The following is a 27,283-nucleotide window of genomic DNA, read 5'->3' as shown; positions in this document are numbered from 1 at the left end:
CTGCATTCAAAGGCTGACTTTCCTCCCGACGTGAGAAATGTCCTCGCTCCCATACACTCAGAACGTTCTAGTATCGACCGAACTGCATAAAAACAATCGCCACCACCTTTCGGTTACCATTTGTTTAGAGTAATGCAGCAGTACAAAAAGAAGAAGCATTTAAATGAGTCGCTGAGTCTGTGCTTATTAAGTAAGGCACACAAGGGATGGCGCCGTTAGAATAGCAGACCCTCGGGTTTTAGATAAAGCTTGGAACACACCACGTAGAAGAAGCAGGACAGCTTTGAACTGGCAAGTACCGAGTGTGGCCAGGAGAAAATGTGCAGTCAAGGACTGATGCGAGAAAGTCAGCGGGTGGCAAGACTCTGGTGGGTTTTTATGGAGCTCTTGAAATGAAAATGAGTACTTTTTTCGGACGTGCTACCACACACTGAAAGTGAGCAGAATCCGACACTCAAGAACGATTTGACTTTTCTATTAACTACCAGAAAGATACTTACTTGTTCCTTAGAAATGACCCTAATTATATCCTTATTATAGCATATCGATAGTGTCGAGATGCAATGACTCCGTGCTGTCATGCGTTTCTTTGGTGTAAGTTTTCGCGACACTCCGCACCTGGCACTATGATACCACAAAGCGCCTCTCGTCGGTTCCCCTTAACTTTGTAATCCTGGGTAAACTATTTAACTTTTCTGTGCCCCGGGCTGCTTATCTGTAAAGTGGGGATGATAATATTAGTAAGATTAATAGCTGACAGTTATCAATGGCTTCCTTTGTGCAGGCACTGTGCCAAATTTTTACACAAATAATATCAAACTAAAATCTTCAAAAAAAAAAAAAACTTTGAGATAAGAGTCTTATCACAGTTCTTGAAGGTAAAGAGAGTGAGGCAAAGAGTTTAAGTAGCATGCCAAAGATTGGAAAAACTCCTCAAACTTTGACAAATATGGGGACAAGGAGGCCTTTTAAGAGAACTGGTTGGGGAAGCAGAAAAAGTGGCACCACAGGGAGCGGGGTTCCGATTTCCCGACTCATCCTGAATGCAGATCAGGCCAACGGAACCTATCGCTGGAGCTAACACCACAGCTTCTGCAGTGAAAAGTTTGTGCCCTTGACGACGAAATCTCTCAGGCTGCCTAAATCACTTACATTGATTAATTCCATTGTTTGCTGTTTTCTAACTCACCTAGTAATAATTTTTAATAATTTTTTTTTGGTTGCATGCTCATCGTAAAAATAAAGTCCAATGAGAGGCATAAAGAAGAAACCCCACAAAATGCCATCACACGGAGATAATCGTCATCAGTATTTTGGTGCATGAGTTTCTGTGCCTTCCAGCCAACACCGAGGCACATTCACTGATTCAGAAATATTAGTTCAGTATGCTATGAGGGAGAACAGAGCAGGCTAAGAAGTGGAGAAGGAAGGAGATTGCTTTTTGAGGTAGAGCATAGGATATGTATATTTCAATGAGGCTTTTTTTTTTTTAGCTTACGTTATTAAATGGTATTGTTTGTGATATTATGATCAGAGAACGTAGCCTCTGTGTGTGGAATGTTGAGAATATTCCATAGAAATTTTAAGATAGATATGTCCTATTTTAGATTATGAACAGTTTGGTATAAATCTTCTTTGTCTATTATGTGGGTAACGCTCTCTGTGAATGTTTCAGAATCAGTTAAGAACGATGGACGCTCTCGCTAAAACAGGATACGAAATGCATACGCGCATTTTGCGTGAGATTTCATGAGGTTCCTGGACCACCAGACGGCTCCCGCCATCTCCGTCTCCCCCGTTTGCTCACTGGGGTTCAGCCACACTGGTGCTGCTCAGAGCAGCGGGAGTGTCATTGGCTGGCGGGACAGTGAAACTTGTCCCTGAGCTCCCTGGCATCTTCCCGACACACAGCCAGCCACCTCTCCCTCGCGCTCACAGCAACGACTGGGAGCTGCAGGCAGGAAGTATTTACCGGTCGGCGTGCAACCTGGAACAAATTTTAAGTCCCGAGCATTAGAATATGGTGTTTCCTATTGAACATCATTCTAGAACCTTAGAGTCTTGCTGAGAATGACGTTTGAAAAGTTTCTAGGTTCCAAGATTGACAATGTCATTATTTAAAAGGACAAAGATTCAGCTTGTGTCTATAGAAAAAGCCATCTTTAAAAGTAAAAAGTGATGTGATGAGAGTTACAAAACTTTTACAGATTTTACTCTTGCCTAGGCTTCCTCTAACCTCTACAAATGTTTCCAATTTTATCCTAAGTAGAAACTATGGTAAGAAAGAGAGTATGGAAGACAAATGACTCATTGTAACCCAGTGAAAGTTTACATGATTAAAACAGAGAAGAAGAAACAGTAAGCGTTAGTTCTGGCAGGTGGGTGGTGAACAGTGACGGAACTGGGAGCAGCTAACAGTTGGACACGGGTCCGCCGGCCATTCAGTCACCTGCTTGCATGTCCAGACTTTAGCATCTGGGGAGGTCCAGGCAATGACCTAAACCAGAAAGAACAAAATACCAGAAGATTTATGATGAGATGGGATAAGTCCAGCGTAAAGCAAGGAAGGGCCCAGTCACTGGACATGAGCACTGAATCCAGGGCACTGATCTGAAACTTAAACCGCCCCTTGCTAAAGTCGGGATTGTTCCAGAAAGACGTGGGCTGGAGGCCGACGGTGAGGTCAGGTGACCAAAAGCCTAGAGAGAGAAGCCTCCAGAACCAAGAACTGGTCAGGGTGGGTGCAATCAATCAAAAGCACCAAATGCAAAGGGTTCTTCATGCACAACGAAGGGCTTTGAAAGAAAATACCATTAAAAACAAGGATCTGACGTGATCCTAGTAGTTAAGAAATATTTACGCTTGAGGGCACTTGACCTCATGTGCATTTTGGTACAGAACGAAAAGAGCTGGACACTGACGTTGACTTGTTCAGTTTAATGCGTTGAGACATATTACACTGCATACAGGGGATCTGGAAGAGGGAGTTCACACAGGATGGGTTTTCCGGCCCCTGTCGTGTCTCTGCCACTGGACAGCTCCTCCCGTGACACCGCAGACCTGCTTCATTTCTGTGCAGCTGAGGCCCTGTCCGGGCCTATGTTTTTCTAGCTGACAGTGAGCGTTCTTGCCAAATGCCAGGGCCCGCAGTCACATCTGTTTGTCTCTCGTCTGCAGCTCGTCGGAGGCTGCGGGGAACATTCTGTCAGGGGGCAGCTTCCACCAGGCCCCGTTCTCCGAAAAGCCCGTGTTTGTAAATGCAGAGACAGAAGAGACAAGTTCCTGTTGTTTTCCCTTTAATATTGTCCTCTTTGACCCTGCCTGCTTCCGTCCCTGTCAGCCCATGTCGGATGCCAAGTTTTCAGGCTAGGTGGTTCTCACGAGGCCTTTTTTCTTTCTGCTTTTTATTTTTTGAGGTTTTATTTTTATTTTGGGGTTTTTTTTTTACTTTTTTTTCCCTCCACATACATTGCCCAGTTTCCTACCACCACACCATCTAAAAGGATGATGGGACAAATGAGTGAAGCCTGTTTCGAAGCAAAAAAAAAACCCCAAAAAACAAAAAAAAAACATCTTTTTGAGCTCTGCTCTTACTCTTCAGAATTAATACATAAGAAACCATGTTTCACGCCATAACTAGGTGACAGTGCTTATTAATAATGAAACAACATTATTTCTTCATCCTTTCCACTTAAAGGCGTGTGTGTTTACTCCTAATATTAAAGGTGTCAGTAAGTATAAAGTGTCACCTCTTGTCCACTGCTAGCAGGTACTCTGAAACAAATACACTGACGTCGTCACTGGGTCATTCCCGTACAGCACTTTACAGTAACGAACATTAGTCTTTAATACCTTTGGGCCTGTTCGTAGGACAGTGTGCTGTCATTCTTCAAAACTCCACAGCAACAAACAAACCACAAAAATTGCCAACTGTCACCTTCAATAGTGATCCAAGTGTCCTGCTTTGCACAGACAAATGACCCGAAGCAACGAGGCTGCCTTGGAGACATTCATTGATTTTAAATTAAAAAATAACGGCTATGTTTTACATTAAGAGCGACAACTAAATAACAGAGACGACCTTACGTAGTGTTGTTTGTGGCAACTCCTTTGCACGAGTCCGAGGGAATGGGCGCGGGACAGCCTCACGGGGGCAGTCTCACGGATCCGGATCTCTGGGCGTGCTGCAGCAGGTGGTTAGTTCTGGACAGAGTGGCTGCACTACAGCTAGCTGGGTTTCTTATGGGTCAGGTCTTCGAACTCAATGTGCTGAATTTATTAACTTTTAACTTGATCCTCCTCGAGCGTCTGTCTCTTTTCCTTTATGTACTTTTGATGGGGATGAGGGAGAGGAGTTGAATGAAAACGTCACATTCCATTTGTCCTGAAAAGATGCCCCCAAGGGAGTTTTGAGTCCAGCAGATGAGAAAGGGTTTGGAAGAGGAGATGCTCCTGGAGTTTGTTTTTCGCTATCTTTGTAAACAGGACTTCCTAAGAAATATTAAGCAGCATAAAAAAATAAATAAATAAGGTTTTCAAAGACTACTGACTTGGGAGAGTGATCTTGAAGCAGTTAGAAGACTCCGGTCCCACATAGTTGGTGCCAGAGGAGCCTGAGTCGAAGCATCGTCGCTACAGGAAGCGGCTACTGTGTGTCAGACCCTTATGTCTTTCTTCTCATTATTCCTAGAAGTGTATTTCTTGAGGAGGACACTTTTTTTTTTTAGCTTAGTTTGAGCTTTGTTTCCGAAAATAGTAAGTCCAGGACTTTAAAAAAAACAATCCAAAATTATGACTTTTCATCGACCGCCTTCCCCTCTTGCCCACTGCCTCACTGGGATACGCTAACACAAAGAGCTGTTCTCATGCTGCAGCTTCGTAGGATTCTCTCGTTACATAGCTGACATGAAGCTCCCGGGGAAAGTGTGTGTCCGCACCGTCACAAAGCTTGTTACCTTCCCGTTCATCAGTCTCGACCGTGCCCAGCCGCAGCTCCTGCCAGCACCCGTGAAACTGGCCCGTGAGGACTCCACCGCGGCTATATGACCAATACTCCCTCATGGGATGCGTGGGGCACATAAGGCCCAGCGTCCAGCCCCAGCACTTGTCTTCTGTAATATTACACACAGTTGACCCCTGAACAACACGGGTTTGAACTGTGTGGGTGGTTCCCTTATACGTGGTTCCCTCCACCTCCAATAAATATGGTAAATGTATTTCCTCTTTATGATTTTCTTAGTAACATTTTCTTTTCTCTAGCTCACTTTATTGTAAGAATACAGTTTATAGTATATATAACATACAGAATACGTGTTAATAGACTGTTTATGTCATAGATAAGGCTTCCGGTCAACAGTAGACCATTCAGAGTAAAATTTTTAAGGAGTCAAACTTATACTTGGATTTTCGGCCATGCGGGGATCGGCGTCCCTAACCCTCTCGACCCCCTCATTGTTCAAAGGTCAGCTGTAGCCCTGCAGATACTGCTCTCCAGACATTCCGAGCTAGTCGCAATTCTCTAAACAGAACAAATTCCGTCATGCAGAAATACTTTCGGCAGTGAGTATGAAAAACCCAATTGGTAGCGGTTTAACTTGTAAGACTGTTCCTTATGTTTTCACAAGGGGATCCGAAGCACAGAGTCCACGGGCTGGTTGTCACAGCTCAGTAGCAGAAGGACCACGCTTCCCTCCGCGTTCCCCCTTTATTCCCGTTCTCAGAATGCTGCCTTCCCCCCTAGCCACTAGCCGGTCCTGATGACTGAGGCCGTCAGGATACACTCTGCAGAACGTAAACTTGACTCAGGTCTTTTGCTAGGAGGACGTTTCAGGAGGGATCAGAATTGTTAAAGGATAATTTTGTTCAAAAAGGTAAAATTGTGACTTTTTTTACAGGCGTAAAATGAACCTGTGTTTGAGATTCTCTTTAACTCGTTAATGAATGCAGGAACCAGGCAGATGTTACAACAGGTTCAAAGGAGAAGTCAAAGAAACACAGATGTTCGTGGAGCAGGGGACATTGAAATGAATGTGCAAGTCGCTACGAAATACCTTTTCCACAGGGGAGAGGCTTGTCCTGCCTCTGGACAGAATTCACTTGTATGTCTACAGACTGGAATTATTTTCTGTGGCTTTCTGTTATGTATAAATTAGATGGAGTCCAGATGACTGGAAGGGTATATTCTAAAAGTACAGTTTTCCATTGAAGTAACAATTCCTTCCCCCACCCCCACCCCAAGCCCCACCCCCCCCAGATAAAAGGGGAAAAAAGTGCAGTGCAACATATTTAGAAATGTTATAAAAACCTGAAACATATCGTCTCTAGTAATAAAGTTGATTGCGCCTGCCACTGCCTCCACGGTCCCTAATTACTCCATACACTTGTGGCTTCCTCTCCCTGCTCAGACCTGCGAGCTCCCCCAGTCACAGGGCTGGCACCTTCCATCCCGTGCGCATCTTCCGTCTCCTCCTCCCTACTCTCTGCATTTTCGCCGCCACAGTGGGGTCTCATGCTAAGTCAGTAGGAGATACTGACAAATGCTTGCCGAATAAGTGAATTCATTAATTTTGTATGAAAAGGACGGGTCTTCTCTGATAGTACTTTAAAATCTTTTTTTTTTTTTTAATTTTTAGATAGTTTGAAAGGCAGATGTGATCATAACCGTTCATTTTCCCTGGCACTGCGAGTCAAGACCACACCACAAAATCTAATAAAAATGTTACAGTTATGCATGTTAACGAATACTTTGACATGTATATGTGGTTATATATGTCTGCAAAGTTAGTCATTAACTGAATGAACTAATTTTTAAAATATTTAAATAATCATAAATATTCTGTAACAGGGAAACCGTATGTATTCAATACAAAGGAAAGAAAACTAGACAAATGCCCATTTGCTCTTAGCTATATTGAGAAACTTTCAGGTGTGTTTCTTTGGTGCCGTGTACCCCTTCGATTAGCCTGATTGTTAATTGGACTTTACTTTGTGCCTTATAGATAGAACTTATATTCAAAGTAATGTTATTCCACAGCTCCAATTTTTCATAATATTTAACTATCTGAATGCATGTATATAAATATATATTTGTGTTCTTACCTGAATTAATTTTTCTCCTTCTAAATTTTTCTCTAATAATCCGTTTGTTTTCGAATTGGGTCCTATAAAACTTCAGGATATTACCAGATGTCTCTACAAATCACCAAAATAACATGTGATCTAATAACCCTGCTTCACCTGCTTCGTGATCACCAGACAGTATCCCAGCCCCAGAGACTGGGATTATGATCCAGGAAATGAACACAGAGTCCTTCTGTATCTTGAAAAATTTGAAGACGTTTAAATCCTTATCATCTCTGTATTAGTTTGTCTTGATATCCAATGGGCCATTTCTAATTTTTACAAAACTCTTTAATTTAGGAGTCCATGATTAGAGAAAATAATTTAATTCTAACTAAGTCCAAGAATAGCAGAAGGTCTGCTTCTCAGTTTTAAATATCGTGTCTTTACAAATATAATCCAGTATCATGTTAGCCTGTTTAGTAGCATGCCAGCATTAACATATTCCAATTATGTTTCCTCACCTAACTGATTAATACTTAACTGAAGAATTCTAATCATGTGAATTATAAGGGAGAACATCGCTATTTCCTTCTATCCATCTAAAAGGTTTTAGGAGAATGCACTGCCGCATAATATCCTAAAAGAAATTGATCATACTTTTCCTGTAATAAATGTTGTTCTGACAGTAAAGCATTAGTAACCAATTGATAACCTAGCAACAATATTGTGATCCCTTTAGATAATTAATCTTAGCTATTTTCCTGTCAGAAGCAACAGTGCTTGATTTTATGTTGAGCCAGAAAGATTGCCAGTTTTGAAAATTAAAAAGCATTCCTTTTATATTATTCATTCCAGTAACAATTTATGATGGCGCATTTAGCTGCTGAACGCTTGTCAACAAACGTAATTATGTTTCGATATAAACAAGATTGGTGGTTTTACTATGCTGCTCCATCTTTGTTGAGAATGTTTTGATTTAGGTTCAGATTATACAAGCTGTGTATTTATGTGTCACTTTTTCCCTCCTTTGTTAATAGTTTTTTTTTGATAATTACTTGTAGGCAAACAAGCATGCATTTAGGATCCTTATGTACGGGAGACGTCAAACGGAGGAGGAAAGCTGCACCTTTGCCTGGACCTACTCCTGCAGCAGGTAAAAGAAAAGGGTCTCAGGGCGGAGCACAGATATAAAGTTCGTAAACCATCAGGAATAAAATATGGATAATTCTTAATCATTTGCACTGAAGAAAAGGCACAGTTACAGGCAACTTAAATCATTTGCATTTGGTGTCAAGAGGTATTGCGTGATCCTTCTGAAGATTTCTCAGGCAGCCAGTCAATAAAATATTTGCTACATACCTGCCCCAACACAAGACTTTGTGTGCGGTATTAAAGGAAACAGAAACTTCAAAGGCTGTGTCTTTGGCCTCAAGAAACTTACAGACTTTTGGGGAAAATAAGGCATAAATAGATGCAAAGGCAAATAACCCCAGAAGGGATTAATAGTAATAAATGCAGAAGTCTAGGATCAGCCTCAGAACGCAAGCCCTGCGTTGTAAGTGATGGAAAGCTGGCCGGGGATGTGGCAGGCTCGTTTCTCGTCCCGGCTCTGCAGCAGTCCTAGCTTCATCTTGCCTTATGTAGACAATGTTAGCATTAGAATAATAATAAAAAAAAAAAAAAAAAAATCTCTCAGCATTTCCACCTTAAAAACCATGTCATTCTAAGAACAAGTCATTCTAATGAATGTGGAATTGGGAAAACCACCAGTGCTGACAGAGAGACGTCTGTACCAGATGGGACAGGAAGCCTAGCAGGGCAAAGACGCAGGCTTGTTTGTGAAGGGGCTGAATAAGATTAGCACACACTGCAAAATCTCATGCAAGAGCCGTGGTAAGCGGGGCAGAGATAAAAACCAGTGACGGGAAGAAGCCACCTGGGCATTAACTCATAGACGCCCACATAGGAATCAATAACAGTTGACCATAATGGGTGTGTGATACAGCAAACTGATCATGAGCAAATGTTTTCAGTATAGGTCCTTGGTCAGTTATGAATCATAGCCTCGGAATCTTGCCTGGGATCCTTACATTCAGATTTATAAACTTCCTCTTAATTTGGGGAACCTTTGGAGGAAAAGTTGTTTTTTTACATAATTAATTATAGAATAAGAAAATAAGATTCACGTCAACACGGGAGTAAGTAGTGAAAAGGGGCATATACATACACACACACACACACACACACACACACACACCCTGACATGATAATTTCAAAGGAAATAAAAGATGTGAAGCTTAAATTCTCTATTAGGGGACCTATCCTATAGTTCAGCCTAAAAATTTGAAGAATAATTTAAAATCGAAACACTTATAGTGCTGTTTTTCCATCTATATGAAGAGCTACATTATGAAATTATGCATGTGGTTATAATATCTTTATCTTCTAGCTGTATTGAATTTTCATTGTGTGTAGAATGTGTTTGTGTTTGTGTAGGATAATACTTTCCCACTTGTTGGGTACTTACTATGTGCCAGAAATTTTAATATTTAATTTTAATATTTAATTTTATCTTTGGAACAACCTTATCAGCTAGCTGTTATTATCATCACTTTACACTATAAAATTAAAATTCAGAGAAGTGTTAAGATCTTCTTAGCTACCTAAGAAGACATAATTATTGGGTGGCAAAGGGAGGTTTTAAGCCTATATCGACATGGCTCTTGTTCTTCCCATGACAACGTACTTATGGCCTCTTTGTAAGAATATACGTGTGAAGACCCTGTCATTGCATATGTTTACTTGAACCCACTATTATATAAGTTTCCTAGAAAATTTCTCTATTGCTCTGCAGAGATACAGAATATTCTTTAGAATACTTCTAATATATCTCTTTATTCAGGAACATATAGCCACTTTTCGATCAAACACATGTCACAAGTTCTTTGACACTTTCGTAAGGCAGGTGCAACATTCTTTAATATCCCCATTCCAATTGAATGGTTCCCTGAATTCTCTGCAAACATTAGTGGCAGAAATAGTATAAGAACAACCTCAGGAATGTGACCGAAGCACCTCAGTGCCAGCAAGAAGGAAGAGAGAATGTCGCAATAACACTGAACACACGTGAAGTGAGAAGGAGAATACAGAATGGTCGAGGATGATGATATAATGATTTCCACGGAGTGATTTTGACGTTACACCTCAACAGCATCAGAGGAAATAACTTATATGGAGTATGGGTATAAACATTAAACTTTAGCCTAAAATATTCATAAGCCCACACCAGCATATTCCAGATGTTATATCTCAAAAGTACTGATTCTCTTAAGATTCAGGATTTTGATTACATTACTAGATTTTTTTACTTAAAGAGTAAAATTCATAGAAATTTAATGCATTTTTATAATTATTCAAAAAGTAGTGCTGTAGGAGAATTATGATACTCATTTTCGGTACATTTTTAAAATCCATGCATAACTGTTTCTCTCAAAGAGAAGAGAATGAGGTTATTTAAAAGTCTTCAGTTTTCAAAAGAATATCTTCTAATACTCTAAGGTAAAAATTATTATTCAAATTCAAGTGAGAAATGCATTTGAATAAATACACATTGATAATCAGGTTATGAATCTTAGATCATCTTGTCTCTGGAAATTATAATTTTCAAATTCTAGAATATAGCAACTCACATAAAAAATATCAGTATATTTTTAAGCTTACAAAGTTGAGTCAGCATGTAGAAATTTTTTTTTTTTTTGTCATTTTATAGGGCCTTGCAGACCTCCCCAAAAAAACTTTGAATTGGGATATATTTTCACAGTTCTTTCTATCTTTATTCAGTATTTGATCCAAACTGGAAAAATGCAGGTGAAGATGACTCTCATTTAAAATAGGGAATGAGAGTTATGTTGTTTGATGAATCTGATTTATATGTGAAATATTACAGCAGGTTTAGAAAAGATGTACCAAAAAATTGTCATAAAATTATAATTAAATACTTTATAATCCCAAACTGAGGTTATACGACAATTTAAGAACCTAAAGATAAAGTTTATATATTGGATACATAATACTTTTTAAAAAGACTTAAAGTCCTCTATGAAATTAATAACCCCAGTTTTCATCATCTTTACCGGCTAGTGTATTGACAATTTTACACACTCTGTTTCAGCAATAGCATCGAAGCATAATTTCAGTTGCTTTGTAAGGCTGTGGACTAGCCAGCAGTGTTATCGGTTGAACATTTATTAATTGTGACAGGAACACCAAATTTATTTCAGTCCTTTAGCTTATTTACTGCTCTTTCACCTTTATATTTTGTATTGACAAAGTAAAATGAATATTGATAAGGTTAGATATTGATTTTTAAACGTATGGCTTGTTCTCTGCCTCGTTCAAAGTCACATACCAAAAGATAGTGGATGTCTCAATAGCAAAGGATGTAGATTTACTATTATAAAATTGAGAACTGTTGAAGCAAGAAGGTTTGCCAGCAGAATGCATTTTATAGTTTGAAAAATGTCATCTGTAAAGGTGAAGAAAGGCAGTGAACAAAATAGGAGGAATATTATTAACACATTTTTAAAAGGCAGTCAGCGGTGTTGGTTATGGTCGGTGTTGTTGGTAGAAGTCATAGCTTACCGAGGATTTGATAGTAAAAAGATTTAAATATGTTTATTGAGATATTGTGGCTACCACACTTTAAAAAAATGTTTTGTCCACTATATATTACTACAGTCGTTGCTCTCTACAATTAGTATTTGCTGTTATGTTACTACTTTGCTTTCTATTGAAATAACATTATGAGGAAAACATAGGAGTCAACCATTTTTCTGCCCATTTATACAGAGAGGTGCCTATTGAAGTTTAATATCTTAGTATAGATATTGCTGCAAGGTAACTGTTTAACTGTTTTCATGGACATGCAAGTTCTTGGCAAGAGGTTGCATTACAGCTTTTGTGATTTTTCACCCTTTTCCTCTGCATTCTAGTGATACTTCAATAATAAAATAATCTTTATCAATATTCAAGACAATAAAGGCAGGTTGTAAATTATAGTAATGGGTGAAGATTTTTAAAAAGTGCACTTTTAAGGAGGAGTTAATACTGAACATAATCAGGAAATGTTTGGTCTGACCCAGCTCCCTTTCAAGGTGCTATTTGTCTTCAGCTGTCCAAATTTATCTTACCAATAATTATATTTTTATTTCTCTTATCACTGGATCTATAATGACTACTATAGATTATCTTATCTCTTCCAAGATTTTAATACAGGCAGACTTTTGAAGAGGAATTGTTATTAATTTGGAAACCAACCTATGTCTGAACATATAGCAAAAGCCTAATAATTATATAATGTTCCACATCTTGGTTCATGGACCACCAAACCACCTTTCAGGTGTGTGTTTTGGTAGACTCTTAAAAGGCTATCCATTGCCAGTTGGTACAAGCTACCCCTGTGCCGTGTCCAGGTTTGCTGGTTGCAGAAACATTGAGGCATGTTGGTCAGTGCCCCAGCGGGAAGGGAGCCACACCCGGGAGCTGGCTGCCTGAAGCCAGACCCTCTGGAAAGCTCCATCCTCTGAAAAGGGCAGACTAGAAACAAATCTCACCCTTAGGCACAGGAAAGTAAAGGATCTCATTGTTACCTGGGCTCCAAGTGGAACACTGAAGTTTTGTACCCAAGAGCCTACCCTCACAGGAGTTTCTAGTTTAAAATCCCACCAAGCCAAAATATTAACATAGAAACCGGTCTTTGAGCAGATGCCCAGCTACTCCAGAGGTACACAACCCCAAGTCTCGAGAATTACCATAAATGAAAAACGACTGAAGATGATCTCATAAAACCAAAGGGAATAACTGGCAGAAGAAAAGACAGACGTGGTAAAGAAGCAAGTAGAAATTTATTATTTTATTATGAAAAATTCTAGCAAAGAAACAAGTAGAAATTTGAGATTAGTTTATTATGAAAAAAATCTTGAAAATTATAAACTTACTGGATGAGTTAAACAGCAGATTGGCTACATCCAAAAAAAAAAAACCAAACTGAATTTTAAGAACAATTCATTTGTTTATTTATTTTTAAGAGCAATTTTAAAGAAACACAGAGGGATAAAAAATAGAGAAAATATTAAAGAATGGCTGGACTTTAAGGAAAATGCAGTTCAACATTTGTCTATCAGAACTTCCAGGAGTAGTAGAAAGAAAAGGGCAGTATAATATTTAAGAAAATATTGAAAGAATTCAGTGAATTCTTACAACTGAAGAAAACATGAACTTTTATATTCAAAAAGTACAAGTTTTTATCAGGAAATAGTATAAATAAAGACATACCTAGACACATTGTAATAAAACTTCAAAACACCAAAGCCGGAGTGAACTTAAGAGCAGCCAAGGAGAAGAGCTAGAACCTATGAAGGGATGAAATCAGACTCCTTAGTAGCAGGAGTACAATGCAGAAGATGAGGTAATACTTTCGAAGCGCTGAGATCAAATAATGGAATCAAGGTGGAGTTTTATATCCAGTGAGACTGTGTCCCAACAATATTTAGAGGTAAAGACCAATCTTACTAAATTTAATACCTCAGGCAGAAAAATGGAATCCATAAAGACGAATGAAAATCAAGAAGGAATTGTGATCGAAGAAATTGTTAAATGTGCATAAAACTAAACCCTAATATTGAAAGTATAAAAATAATGAAGATGGTGACAGATATTATGCAGATGATTTATTTGGGTATGTAAAAGTAAGATGGAACTGAAACTCTAGACAACAGTAATATGTAAAGTGTGAGGGAATGATAAGTCAAGTATGCGTGTTGACATTTAAAAGTAGTCGCTAAAACATTAGAAATATAATATATAATTTTAGCTAGTATAAACAGGCAATAGATGCCAGAAAGGAAGAAACAAAAAATGTACAGAAAAAGCAAGGTAAATAGCATTAAGTAAAATAAAAATCAATCCTGAAATGTCAGTAATCACAATAAATGTAAATGGAGTAAATGCGTTAGTTAATTTCAGAGAGTATCATAACGGCTAGAATAACAACACTCAATATATGCCATTTACAATAAATACAACTAAAATGTAAGTTATAATTTAAATAGAAAGTCAAAGCCGGAGTTGCTGGGTTTATAACAAAACGCACTCTGAGGTTTTTAAGGGAGGTTGAAGCACACTCTCCAGACAGACTTGCTGTGCTAGTTTTTCTAGGAGTCTGAAATGTGTGAATAGAATAAAATCTCAGCCCTTTGGGAAAATGTGGCGGATGAAATAATCGAGCAGTAGAAAGTGTTGGTGACATAACATTTTAAGTTCCATGTTCAGTCAGTAAGAAGTTACAGACTCAGGTATCCTAAGTTTACCTGTAAAGTGGAGCCAGTGATAACTTCTCAGTCTGGTAAGAAAGATCAGAAGAAATACGGATATGAAAGCGTTGGTAATCTCTAAGAGCTGCAGACATTTATATTCTAGGTTATCCAGGTATTTCAGCGTGTGTACGCTCTGCCTTGTCCACATGCAGATTGAGAGAAGTTAATATTACAATTCACATATAATCCAATTAAAATTTTTTTAATGGCTCGAAACATAAGCTCTACTGAAATGGTTTGTTTGCTAGTAATTCTCATAGGGAGGCAATGCAGGTAATGGAAAGTGTAGGTTTCAGTAAACCAAAACCAAAGTTTGACTTAGCATGTGTGCTCACTGTGCGCTCATTCTCAAGTTACGCCATCTTTCTGAGGCCCATCGTAACTGCCACCTGGCACAGTAGTTACAAGGAATGGAGATAGGGCTTGTCACATGCCTACCAAAGAAACCATGTGCCAGATACTCAGTAGGCAGACCATAAATGTCCCGATTAGACTATAGCAAATAAACATCCCTGTATGCCTGCTGAAGCAATGCAATTCTATTGAGACTTTTTTTTTTTAGTTTTCTGAAAACCCTATTCTTTGATACAGAATCATTCCATAAGAAATATATTTATGGATAACCAAATCACCTGTTAAATGAAAGCACTCCTTTTCCAAACACGTCAACACAGACCATGTCTCTCATTCTGTACATCTTGTTCGTCGCTTAAGAAAAGAAAAAGAAAAAGCTAGTTTTACATGAAATTTTCATTACACAGAAACAAAGTGCCTTGTATTTTTAAGCCACTAACTATCCGAACTGATTTTATTTAACAAAATTTACATGAAAATGTCTGCGATATTGCAGATAAAATATAGAATGGTCTGAATTAGTGAGGCTTTTCTCTATTAAGAAATGGAATGATTAAAACATTTGACAAAAAGTAGTTAACACCTACCCCTTTCTCACATCTCAGGCCGTGCTTATTGCTATTTCTTTAACAGTCATCAAAAACCCATGTTCCTGAATTAGTGAGAACAGAGGACAATATTATAACTTGCCATTTTGATAACATCGCTAATAACAGTTGCCTTGTCTCTCGGCTGGCTAGTAATGGGGAAAAGATGATGGAAGAAAGCGAGCGTGAACCGCTGAATGCCTCCTGAATGCAGGGTAGGGGCTGACTCGGAGTGCACTAGCTGTTATGTAGGAAGCAGCGTGTGTCACCTCCCCTTCCATTGGCTGTTTATCCAACATCAATACAACACTTTAGGAGCCAAATTACTAAACAAGCTGCCAATTAGGCTTGCAGTCAGCTGGATAGATTAGCAGCTAAGAGAGGCTGATACAAGATTTTCATCTCTTGAGCCAATTACGCAAGTGAATTACTATCCGCAATACTCGGGAAGATTTGAGGGGAAAGGACCAACTCAGCTGTAATAGGTATAAGAGATCCGGCATCAAGGGGGCTGCGAGCGGGAGCATGCGGAAGGGTTAGCAGGCTTCGTGGGGCTAAAATTGCCCGAGCAGGAGGAGAGCCTTCTAGGAAAAGACTTAAAGGATTTAGCACTGCCAGGAGCAGAAGAAAAGGAAATTATGGTTGTAGTATGCTGCGCTGAGACCGAGCTGTTCCCTCCTATGTCTTAATCTCATAAAGAAAAAAAGGATGAGAGACCAACCAACAGTTGATCTCACTCTAGAATCACTTGTCATGAAAAATACAGTAGCTGTCGTTGTGTGTGTGTGTGTGTGTGTGTGTGTGTGTGTGTGTGTGTTTTAAGGTTGTATAGAAAGCCATTGCTTTTTTTTTTTTTTTTCAGGAATGTGTTTCTATGTGGAAAGACTTAGTGTTTGAGAAATGTAATGTTCCTCCTCCCTTTTTTTTTTTCTTTTTGTTTCTCTTTAAAGATATAACTTTATTTTCATTAAGAAGAGAAATGAAACCAGCATTTAATAAAGAGAGAGAGAATGAATTCTTTTCCACCTCTACAGAAACACAAGCACGGGAGGGAGTAGGGTGTCTGCTCCTGGCCCATCGTGCCTGAAATATCAACATTTTAAAATGATGGTAGTGAGTGAGTTATCATTTGCTGTTCATTTTAGAACGGAAAACTTACCACGACTTAGCATTTTTTTGAAGGGATGTTTTAAATTGGCCTTATATATTTTTTTCTTAAATATTAAACACATTTTAACAATGAACTTTTGCAAGCCCTTGTATCAAAAATACGATGAAACAGATGCGTGGCCTAGAGCAGCATTTTAGCTTATAGATGGAATTAATGTAAATCATGGCACTCAGTAAAAAATCAGGCAGATGGGGCAGCTTCACCTAACATACCTGCTCAGCAGCTGTAAAAAATTAGATACCTTGGAGGTCTGTCCTGGTCACCACCATAATGATAATTTCAAAATAAAATTTTATTGGCTTTTTTTTTGTTAATTATGTTAAGGAAGTGTTTTGACATGAGGCTCTTATTTACTATTTTTTTTAATAACTAAGAGGTTTATTTTTTGCATTTTTATTTCTTACACATTGTGACCTTGTCAAGCAGTTTAATATAAGTCAAGAATTTTTCTTTGATATTAGTCGTTGCCATTCAAGCGGTTTGCAGTTGAAGGCTTTTGTCTGTCACACGTTAACGACACTTTCAGTGAGCTAAGAGCCAGTGTGACACGTCCGAAACCAACTCGTTATTGCAGCAGCCTCGTTCATACTCCCTGTAATGAACTGAACACAGTGAAGACTGCAGCTACCACAGTGTTCAATAAAGAGCTTTGAAAATCAGCTGAGGATGACTCCATGGTAAATAAAAGCGCCACTTATTAAAACCCACCCCTAGCACTATAAGTTGAAATCATGAGAAACAGCCCACTTGCTATTCCCTAGAAGGCCAGGTACAAATTTCCAGATAAGATATACTATTGGTTCAACCCTGACAATTGTTCTATTTTATTTTTTCCTATGAAATGCATATGCCAGAGAACAAATGGAAACGCACAGTTTAAAGAATAGTAATAAACTTTGAGTAACCACCACCCAGGTCAAGAAATAGAATGCTATATACTCTGCGGTCCCACAGGTAATATTTTTGTCATCGTTATTGGTGCTTGAGGGTCCTTCTGTGCCTTGTATCACCGTCTGAAACACAGCCTTAGAGAAGCGGACAGAGAGTCCCAGCCTTACATGTAGTCATAACCCTGACTCAGGGAGGAGAAATCGATGATGATGACGATGATGATGATGATAGAAATCAGGCAGAATGGGGATATGAGTGGGTGCCAAAGAGACATCTAACTAGCAAGGCTTCAAGAGTAATGAGTGATTTTTGTCAACAACTGCCCGTTGCAGCACTCAAACTGTCTAGGAAGACACAGCCCACATTTCAGAGCAGAAGTAGGCTGGGCCCAGGACACAGGCCTGAGGACTGGCTGGTATACCACGGGGACCCTGCACCTCTCTGAAAGGCGAGGTGTATTTATGCTTGGAGGCCTAGGGAGGGAGTGGTGGGCATGCACTACATCCCGGTACGTCTGCGACCTTGGGAAGAAGCCTTGGTATAGATCAGGCTGAATGTGTTCTCACTAAAACAAAGGTTGTTTTAAGATACCCTCATCCTTTTTTTTCCTGCAGAACTTTTAATATTAGTTTGCCTGGTAATTACTTCTTTCTTCTGCAAGTAGAGTAACCACACAAAATGCTCTGGTAATTGGGAGTTCAGATTGCTTATGTCTGGTTACCTCCAGATTTGCCATACCCCCTTTTCAGACACCGTAATCTAATAGCTGTTTCTAGAGGATGAGCAGAAACGGACCGACCACAGAGCAGGTCTCTACCGACTGAGACAGACGGGCCAAGGCCACGCCCGCCGTTGAAGGCAAGAGCTCAGGTTCTCGTGACTCCTTGACTTTTACCACATTTATTGGTTTCTTGATCTTTTGCTGTCAGATGATAGGACTGCATGTAAGGCAGATATGGTAAGGAAAAGAATCGTTAGATATTTAGTACATTTCCCCCAGAATCACATACACAGTATATATGCTCTGCTTCTCCCGTAAGAGCCTACGAGAAAGTTTAAATTAAAAATCGGTCTTTGAAAATGTCATCAAATACAAAATGCTTAAAATAGATGCTTCTCTCAGTCTCTACTAAGGAAATCAGGGAAACGACAGTTATTTCTTAATTAATCATGAGAAGCACTAGCCAATCTCTTTTTCCCAAATAAGGAACGAAGGTAGGTAGGAGGAGAGGGAGGGAGGTAAAGAAGGACTGTTTATATATAGTGCTATAAATAACTTTACTCTTCTTTTCTGTCTTTCCCTCTTTATGTCCTGCTCCAGTCATTAAAACATAGAAACGGAAAAAGGAGAAGGAAGAGAATTAAAGGGCACACATGTTACAGACTGAATAATAAATAACGAGAAGAACATTATAGCAAAGTCGACAAGTCTTAGGAATTAAGGGTGCCATCGATTGGGCTTTTTGTTCACTTTGGTCCTAGTTTCAGTTTTGAATGTCAAGGTCCTGGATCAGTGTGAGATGTTATAGTGTACGTGGGTGATGCTCAGAATTATCCGTGAGGCTGATACGGTAAAGAAAAGAATTGCCTTTGTAAAGTGCTTTGCCATTTACTGAGAACTCTCTTTCCATACGTGATGTCACCTGATCCTTACAACTTCCCGTGAGGTAGGCAGTGTATGTTCTTTTACACCTGATTTTCAGACATGAAAAAAACAAGCCCAGGAGATCAAATAACTTAATCAGCTGCTAAGTAGTAGAGCTGAAACTCTAAGCGAGGTCTTTTCCCCCCTTGACCCCTGTACTGCAGCAAGCTTCTTATGCAAAGGTGAATAAACGACCCTCCCAGGTGCCTTTTTGAAAGAAAAACATAAAAGAGCATGGTCTCTTAGCCTGAGAGGATCTATCTTCGCCTGTGTCCCAACTAATTGTCTCTTGTCATTTTGCAATTTCAGGGCTTGTAGGAGAAAATGCCCAGCCCATCCTAGAAAACAACATTGGAAACCGAATGCTCCAGAATATGGGCTGGACGCCTGGCTCAGGCCTTGGACGTGATGGCAAGGGGATCGCTGAGCCCGTTCAGGCCATGCAGAGGCCAAAAGGATTAGGACTTGGATACCCTCTACCAAAAAACACTCCTGCAGCCACCACCTCCGCTTCAGGAAAATCCACCTAGGAAGAAAAGCAAAGAAGAAAGGTCCTATAGTTTTCATTCACTCTCTGTATCCCGTCGTTCTAGAAAATCACAGCATCGCTTCTGTTTTTGAAGCCGAAATCTGCATCGCCTCGAGCTTGCCACTCTAGCTTCCTCACTGCATTCGGTCTTGCTACAGCGATAGAGACGGGATTTTGTCGCAATTCGTGGTGCTCAAGTACAAACCTTTACCTTTTAAAATTTTTTCAGCAATTTTCCGCTGTACCTAGATACAAAAACAAAACAGCTCATTTCTCTTATTTATTTTGATCGCATATGTCAATAGCGTCTAATGCTTTAGCTTGATTCATCCGGGTGCGCATGGGCAGCTCCAGGCACACGTGAGCACGCCCACGGGCTTCTGATTTAGGGTACTCCGGGAAGAGCTGTGTTTTGTGTCATCCCCACGTGCGGCAACCGAAAGGCCCATCGTGGCATCAGCGAAGCCCTACGCGAGTCTTTGGTCGAAAGTCTTGCCGACTTCACATTGCTTGAATTGGGCTTTTCTTTTTTTTTTACGGGGATTCTCCAATGGGCTGATACCCATCAACTTTCCATCCTTGGACAATGGGGTACAAAGCCCGCTGCTGACAAACCCCAATCACTGCTTCCGTCTGGCATTTTGACACAAATAAACCTCGTCATTATTATCCCCAGAGCGATACATTACTTTAGTGCCTATTTTATACATTTTACCTCATTTAGAACATAAAATAATTACTGGAAGAAAAATGTAACTTTTTAAATTCATCATGACCAAACTGTAAATTCTATTAATCTAGACCTAACTTCTACCTCTCTCTCTCTTCCCAAAGGCTAACTTTTGTTTTTAGATCAACTCAACTGTAGTAAACTGATTTTAAATTTTAACCATTGGTGTAAGTTAGAATATCGAATCAATTTATTTGAGGTTTTAAGTAGCTCTCCCAAGAATTCAGATTTCGGGCAGTGATCCAACCCAGGTGCCAGGCGGACAAAAACGGAAGGTACTGATCCGTGCATTCTAGCATCGAAGCGGTTACCTTAAAACCGAGCAGAGCAGGTCGTTGTTATTGCGTGCCCACTTTGTTATTTCTGAACCACCTGCTTCGTAATCTCAGTGATGAAAAGTTGCCAACTCGTTATCACCTTCATTCTTAAGGACTGATAATCATATTCCATTTGTAATGGCCCGTATTGGTTGAGTAAAGGCCAACATAACACATGCGAATCACCTTGATAGTGTTTTTTTAAGACTTTGCTTTTTTTTTTTTACAGCGGTTTTATGTTCACTTCAAAAGTAAGGCAAAAGTACAGAGATTTTCTCCTCGACCCCTGTCCTCACACATGTACTGCCCCCTCACTGTCAACGTCCCCCACCGAGAGGTGCCCGTGTTCCAGCTAATGAAACCACACAGACGCATCATCCCCCAGTCCACAGCTCACACTGCCGTTCACTCGTGGGGGTGTCCAGTCTTCGGGCTCGGACAAGCGGATCGGGCAGTAATTCCTCGGTGCTGCACCGTAATAGGTTTTGGAAGATTTGTAAAACCCCCAAGAGCTTTTAAAGTGGGGAGAGGAGGTTTGTGTGTGTCACAGACCTTCCCCGGCTGGTCCCCTAAAGAAAACACTGCTAACAAGGGAGAGGAAAGGCAGCCTGCTACTTGACAGCCTTGATGATGTGCAGATGTGTCCGTTTCAAGAGTTGCCTCTTTTTCTACACATTACTGTGGTGAGGGTAGGTTAGTTAGAGGGACCGTGGGCCACCAGCTGAGCTGCTCTTTTGAAGCATTCTTCTTGGGTAAGGTAACCCTGCTGTACAATTATTTTCTATCAGTTTGTTACTTAGAAATGTGCCATTAAAAAGAAAAAATGCTTTCTGTTAAATATGCTAATTCTCATGATGTAAGGGAAAAAGCTGGGGGAGACTGATATATGCTGGTTTAAAACTTCTCTAAGGTCGATTATAGTGCTCTAGTGTCTGTTCAAAAGACCTTTTAAATTCCAGTGTTTTCTGAAAACTTGAAGATCTTCTAAAATCCTAGAATTTTTTTTTCAATTTATTAAAATGTAGCTAATGCACAATGCTGTAGTAGTTTCAGGTGTAAACGATAGTTATGTAACATTTACATACCTAAAGAAGTGACCAGCATGATAAGCCCAGCCACAATCGGACACTGCACAGCGCTGTCACGATGTTATTGACCGTGTTCCCTGTGCCGAGCACCAGCGGCCCGTGACTTATTTGTGTTATAGCTGGAAATATGAACCTCTTACCCCCCCTTCACATTTCCCTGCCTTTCTTTGATTTTTCGATTGCAGTTGACATTCAACATTATTTTGTTAAAATCCTAGAATTTTGAAAAGCCAAATTTGGAGCTGCTAATAACCAACAACGAGGTTCCTGTGAGACTGACGCCAAACTCCTGAGGGCTTGGCTGTTCTTTCTCACTTCCTTTCTAACCCTCACGGTGAGAAAGAGCGGAACAGAGCCGGCCACCTGGCACGGGGGACCCCTGCCTTAGAGACTACAGTGTTCATGAAAACTTGTCACCGTTCTGCTGGACGGGTACTCATCTGAAGCAAGGCCTCTAGGATGCTCACTGAACTTGGGTGTGGTTCTCTAACACATCCCCCCATAATAATTCATCTTAATATTTTCAGCTAACAGAAGAAAGTTCTCAATCTTGGTATCTAGAGCAGGGGACTGAAAATATGTCTTATTCTCTAGAAGTATCTAACTACACAGCATGCATGAATCACTAGTCAAGGCAGAGAAGCAGCAACACACAAACTTCCCCCACGCTCCACACGTTCACCAGGAGTGCGTACATCTCTCAAAATGAGCAATTCGACGTTTTGTCTTTATATACTTGTTCTTGATACTGACCACGCTCTGTTCTGGGGTGATTTCCTTCCTCCCTCCCTTCCTTCCCTCCTTCCTTTCTTCCTTTTTCGCTTCCTTCCCTCCTTCCTTCTTTCCTCCTCCTCAAATACAATTTTAAAGACTACGTTCCCCTCAAATTCGTTGCTTTCGTTGTTAAATTATATGGTACCTCTTGAAAAGGAAATCCATTGCTAACTAAAAATTACGAATTGATTGGTCTCAACATTTGTACATAGATCTTATAACTCATACCGTGGCTATCAAGCAAAAGTTAAGACAGTAGGGTTGAAGATAAACATAATGTATACACATAGAGGAGTGTTTATAGGGCACAGAAGTGTGCAGTATACATGGCTGCCAAGTATTTTGTTAATATGCCTATTTTAACATTGCGCATTAATATTCTTGTAATTCATCGAACTGGCAATCACTTCTCTTCAGTATATTTTCATTTTGAGCAGATATTTCAAGAAAGAAAAAAAGTTACCATTGGCATGCTTTTTAAAACAATTTCCTCCTGTACTTTGCCTTTCTAAAAAAAAAAAAAATCTAAATTGGTATTATAAAATGAAGTTGTTTAGCAAGGAATATTTTTGATTTTTTTTTTAGATTTTTTTTTCTTTCGGTAGAAAACTATATTAATAGTACCACAAAAAAATGAAAGAATAAACATAATGCTTAAGAATGTTATTTATGAGCAGCCGTTGTCCGTGCTTTAAATGTTTTCCTCGTACCTTGAAGTAATAAAAAATAAAGTTGAAAGTACTTAAAAAATTTTTTTAATTGCTACCTGCTGACAATTGACATTTCACAGTGCAGTTAAATTCATTGTTAAAATTTATGTCAAAAATTTTTAGAGAAAAGAATTGCTAAACAATTTTGGCTCAGATTTATTCACAGCTGATCATGACCTGTTCTACCACATTTCCCTGTTTTTATTTTCTCTGAAATTGGCTTAAGGTCTCTTTCCATTCAGAGACTCTATAATTCTAAAGTACATTCTCTCTCTAGCCACTTGAAATATCACAGCCTAACTCTCATGCACATGCTTGACTATTTTTAATATTTTCTAATACTCATGAAAGTGTTGAGTTTTGTTTGCTCTAAGAAGCATCTCAAATTTTACCTTTTCTCCCAGAAATTAAGTGAACTTGTTAGAGTGTGAGTTGTTTTGTTTTGTTTTGTTTTGTTTTGTTTTGTTTTATTCCAATAGGTATTAAATACTCATTTTATTTAACAGGCTTGCTGTAACATATACTCAACTGACAAATGGACCATGAAGGCTCCTTATGCCGGGTTCCTACTAAGCAAAGACTCATTACTTTACACACCTGACATTTTAAGTAGGTCCAGATTTGTCTTAGAGAGTCAGTGCCATTAACTGCCAGGAGTATGATCTACTATTGTCACTTTCCTTTTATCTGTACATTAGAGTTGTCTTCTGTCTTTGAATTGTCAGACAGTTTAAATCAACCTCAGATTCACAGACCTCGCTCCTATGGCATTATCTATCAGAATGTCCTGTGTTTACTCCTTAATCTTTCAAGGATGAAGTTAGGTAACAATTGAAGGCTATTTTTGTGTTTCTTTTGGCATCTTTTTTTTTCTTAGTTTGAATTCTCAAAATACATCACTAGCATTTTAAACTTGTGTATATTGACTTTTCAGCTATAAGATGGGAGTGACAAGACTGTATTATGAATACACCCAAAACTATTTTCTACCTGTTTTCATCTTCCTATTAAATTTCAAAGAAATGAACACATTTCTTTACGAAGACAGCATTCTTTAATAAAAGCAGAAAGGATGAGAAATAGTATGCTAACATTATGTACTTAAAAATATGCTTTCCAAAAGCAAGCAAATTATTTCCCTTATTGGGGTGAATTTCCTCAAATGCCAGAATTTCGTAGTTATCATGAGCCAATAAATTTACGGGGGGAGGGTTAAGGAGGCCACCTGGCTAATCTGTAATTCTAAACTTCTCTGTTGATGGCTATAATTCATTATGAAAACTGTAGATAACCCACATTGCATGTCTGAGGTATGGGATTCACAAAATAAATTTTAAAGGGGTGTGAAGCACTTGGGAGCACAGATTAAAGGTGTGAAATTTGAAGTGTAAAGCTCCGGCAGTTCTAATCCTGTGGCTCTGGTGTGTGGGTCCCTCCGCCGTGAGTGCAGCGGTCCGTATTCTGTGAGGCTTGGGTCATGAGCCTCCCAAAATGAGGGCACACTCGCCGAGCAGCCAGGAAGCCAGCCCGGTTTGGCTCCCATGGCATTGTGTTTCTCCGTCCAGTCCCCCAACAAGTCAGCCAGAAACAAGCAGATTCCCCCCCGCTCCGTGAGTAATTGTCTGCACGCAGTGACAGATGTGCAATATAGCAGCTTCTTCAGGAAAAAATTAACAGTTTGTCCAGCATGTCAGCTCTCTCTTTTTAGTGCTTGGGAGGTCTTGGCCCCATTATGGATGATTTAGAAATTGAGGCAAGCGAGGACCAGCTGCCCGTGCTGAAAGCCTTCTTTAGGCGCCCTCATCTGCATTCCAGGACTCGCTCGCAGCTAGAGATGGGGGGGAGCCCCTCGAGCCAGAAGATGAGTGTGGGCTGACAGTGCCTTGATTTGTTGAGAGAGAGAATAAATGGGTTTTTCAGAAGATGAGGAAATATCACCATTACTGGCCAATTTACAGCATTTTATCTGTTCTTCAAACATGTCACTTTTGTTATTGTTGCATGGTAATTACATAGTGAAACGGAAGGAAAACAAATTCTGGTTCCGTATTCAGATGGATTGCAAAATCATACAATCCTGATAAATGCCCATTGATGATACACACGGATGAAAGGTTCCTTTTAATTTTCGATGGCTAGCTCAACCATAAATAGGACGTAGGATTAAATTTCAGAGACTCTGATTTCGTAAATGCAAACAGTCTTTCTCTGCGCTTTTCCCCATCTAGGAAAACTGCGAGGCATTGTCACAAACAGGATTTCCTGAGACAAAAAGTGAGTTCAAGATTGCATTCTGAAAAGAACGAGTACTCTGAGTGAAGCTGGAAAGCTGTCTGTCTTGTCCTGGAGATCAGTCCGTCCTAAGGCTTCTCAGAAAACACTGGGCCTACTGTGGAGAAGAAAACCTATGGCCATATGTTTTGAAGCGTATGTTCCTGGCCCCTTCTGCAATCTCGCCAAGCATTTGGATACTAGAAATCAGATGCTTTTTCTTGTTTGTTCCTCTTTCTGAAATTATTTTTCCCCCACTCCCCACTTCCCATTATTGTAAACGAATGTTGCCCACAGAGTTTAGCTGAGCATGCAGATAACGAAAAGCCTAGAGATGAAAATGAAGAAGGGGTCCAGCTCCCCAGGACTGCTACTGAAAGTGTCAGGTGTGTAAAATAATGAGTCTTTCCTTAGTAAGGATCCAGCAGAAGGAGGCTTCATGGTCCACCTGTCAGGTGAGTATGTTACCATAAATCTGTTAAATAAATGAGGATTTAATACCCATTGGCTCCCAAGTTCGCTATGGCAGGGAAAGAGAGAAGAGGCACACCACCACTTAACTGCCTTGGCCCAGGGGTGACACATGTCACTTCTGTTCAAAATCTATTGGCCAGAACTGGTCACATGGGCCCACCTAGATTACAGGGGAGCTGCAGAAGGTAGAAGAATACATGGAAGTCCATGAGCACTAACTATTCCTGCCATAGTTATTTATTGATGTCATAATTACACTATTTCTACGTAGTCTTAATTTGACACATCCAGACTGTTAAATATCAAACCAGCATCTACCATATTTCATTGAATCTAAGATGCCAACAATTTTAAGATGTATCTTAATTTTCTGTACTATTGAAAAAGAAAAAAATTGACAAACTATAATCTACCACCCATGGCAAGATGCATCCCAATTTCAGAAATATTAAAATATTAAAAAAATTATAAAATAGGTTCATAATTATCAAATAAATGGTGTAGAAAAAATTTAAGGAAAGTCAGGGAAAGCTCATGGATAGGTGAGATTGTAGCTGCTCCTTGAAGAATGATAGGGTATCACTAGGAAAAAAAAAATGACTCATTTTTGCTAATAGCTACTAGTGTGGATTACATTTAGTATATAAACAGCACAGGCATTAGAGTTAGAATCCAGGCTGGTCAGTGTCCAACACTAATGCCTTCTGAATGATTTGGAGCTAATCTCACAAGTTTCAGGCTCCTGTGTTGAAGTCAGGAATAATAATAGCTACCTCGTTGAGTTATGAGGGGTAAATGTAATAATGCACACAAAACACCCTACCACAGTGTCAGGCACATAGAATGTGCTTTAAATTGGATGCCATTTCTTTTCCTGTTTCTAATGTTTATTTACTCTTCTGGTTGGGGAGAGAAGGTCAGAAGTGTTAACGCTTTTAGTGCTTTGCTAATAGTTGTCAAGAAAGACAGTGATATTAAACAATCTTCCTAATATAGCTATTGATGGACACAGCTTAATAATAAAGTTCTTCTAGGACTCCAAATATTAGGTTTTTAAAAATCCACTCAAGCAAAACCTATACAGAATTCAACCGCACTCACTCAGTTTCTTGTGAGCTGTCTGAAAATCATTTAGGAACCACTGGTCACAGCCACCAAGACCACTAGAACCTTCCATGGCACTCTCTTGTATATGCTGCTCATCTCACAGAACCCAGTGAGAATGCACTTGGCCCTGGACTAACGTTATGCTTGGACGGATTCCTCAGATAGGCTGTTTGCATCAGATGCTCCGGTTGAAATTGTGT

The 27,283-nt window shown here is 39.6% G+C and overlaps 1 protein-coding gene across 3 annotated transcripts in view; it reads left to right on the top strand.

Moving 5' to 3' along the window:
* Positions 1-20,295, top strand: part of GPATCH2 (G-patch domain containing 2) — a 139,663-nt gene extending 119,368 nt beyond the window's left edge. For all 3 annotated transcript variants that reach the window (XM_039883380.1, XM_039883379.1, XM_039883378.1), the window contains exons 9-10: positions 8,124-8,215; positions 19,393-20,295. In XM_039883380.1, coding sequence (XP_039739314.1) covers positions 8,124-8,215; positions 19,393-19,613 — 313 coding nt within the window. In that variant the 3' untranslated portion in view covers positions 19,614-20,295. The remainder of the gene's footprint in view (positions 1-8,123; positions 8,216-19,392) is intronic.
* Positions 20,296-27,283: the final 6,988 nt, after the last annotated feature.

This window comes from Pteropus medius, unplaced genomic scaffold (genome assembly GCF_902729225.1).
Source record: "Pteropus medius unplaced genomic scaffold, Ma_sr-lr_union100, whole genome shotgun sequence".
In the NCBI taxonomy this organism is placed as follows: Eukaryota; Metazoa; Chordata; class Mammalia; order Chiroptera; family Pteropodidae; genus Pteropus; species Pteropus medius.
This window is presented reverse-complemented; position numbering and strand designations above follow the sequence as displayed.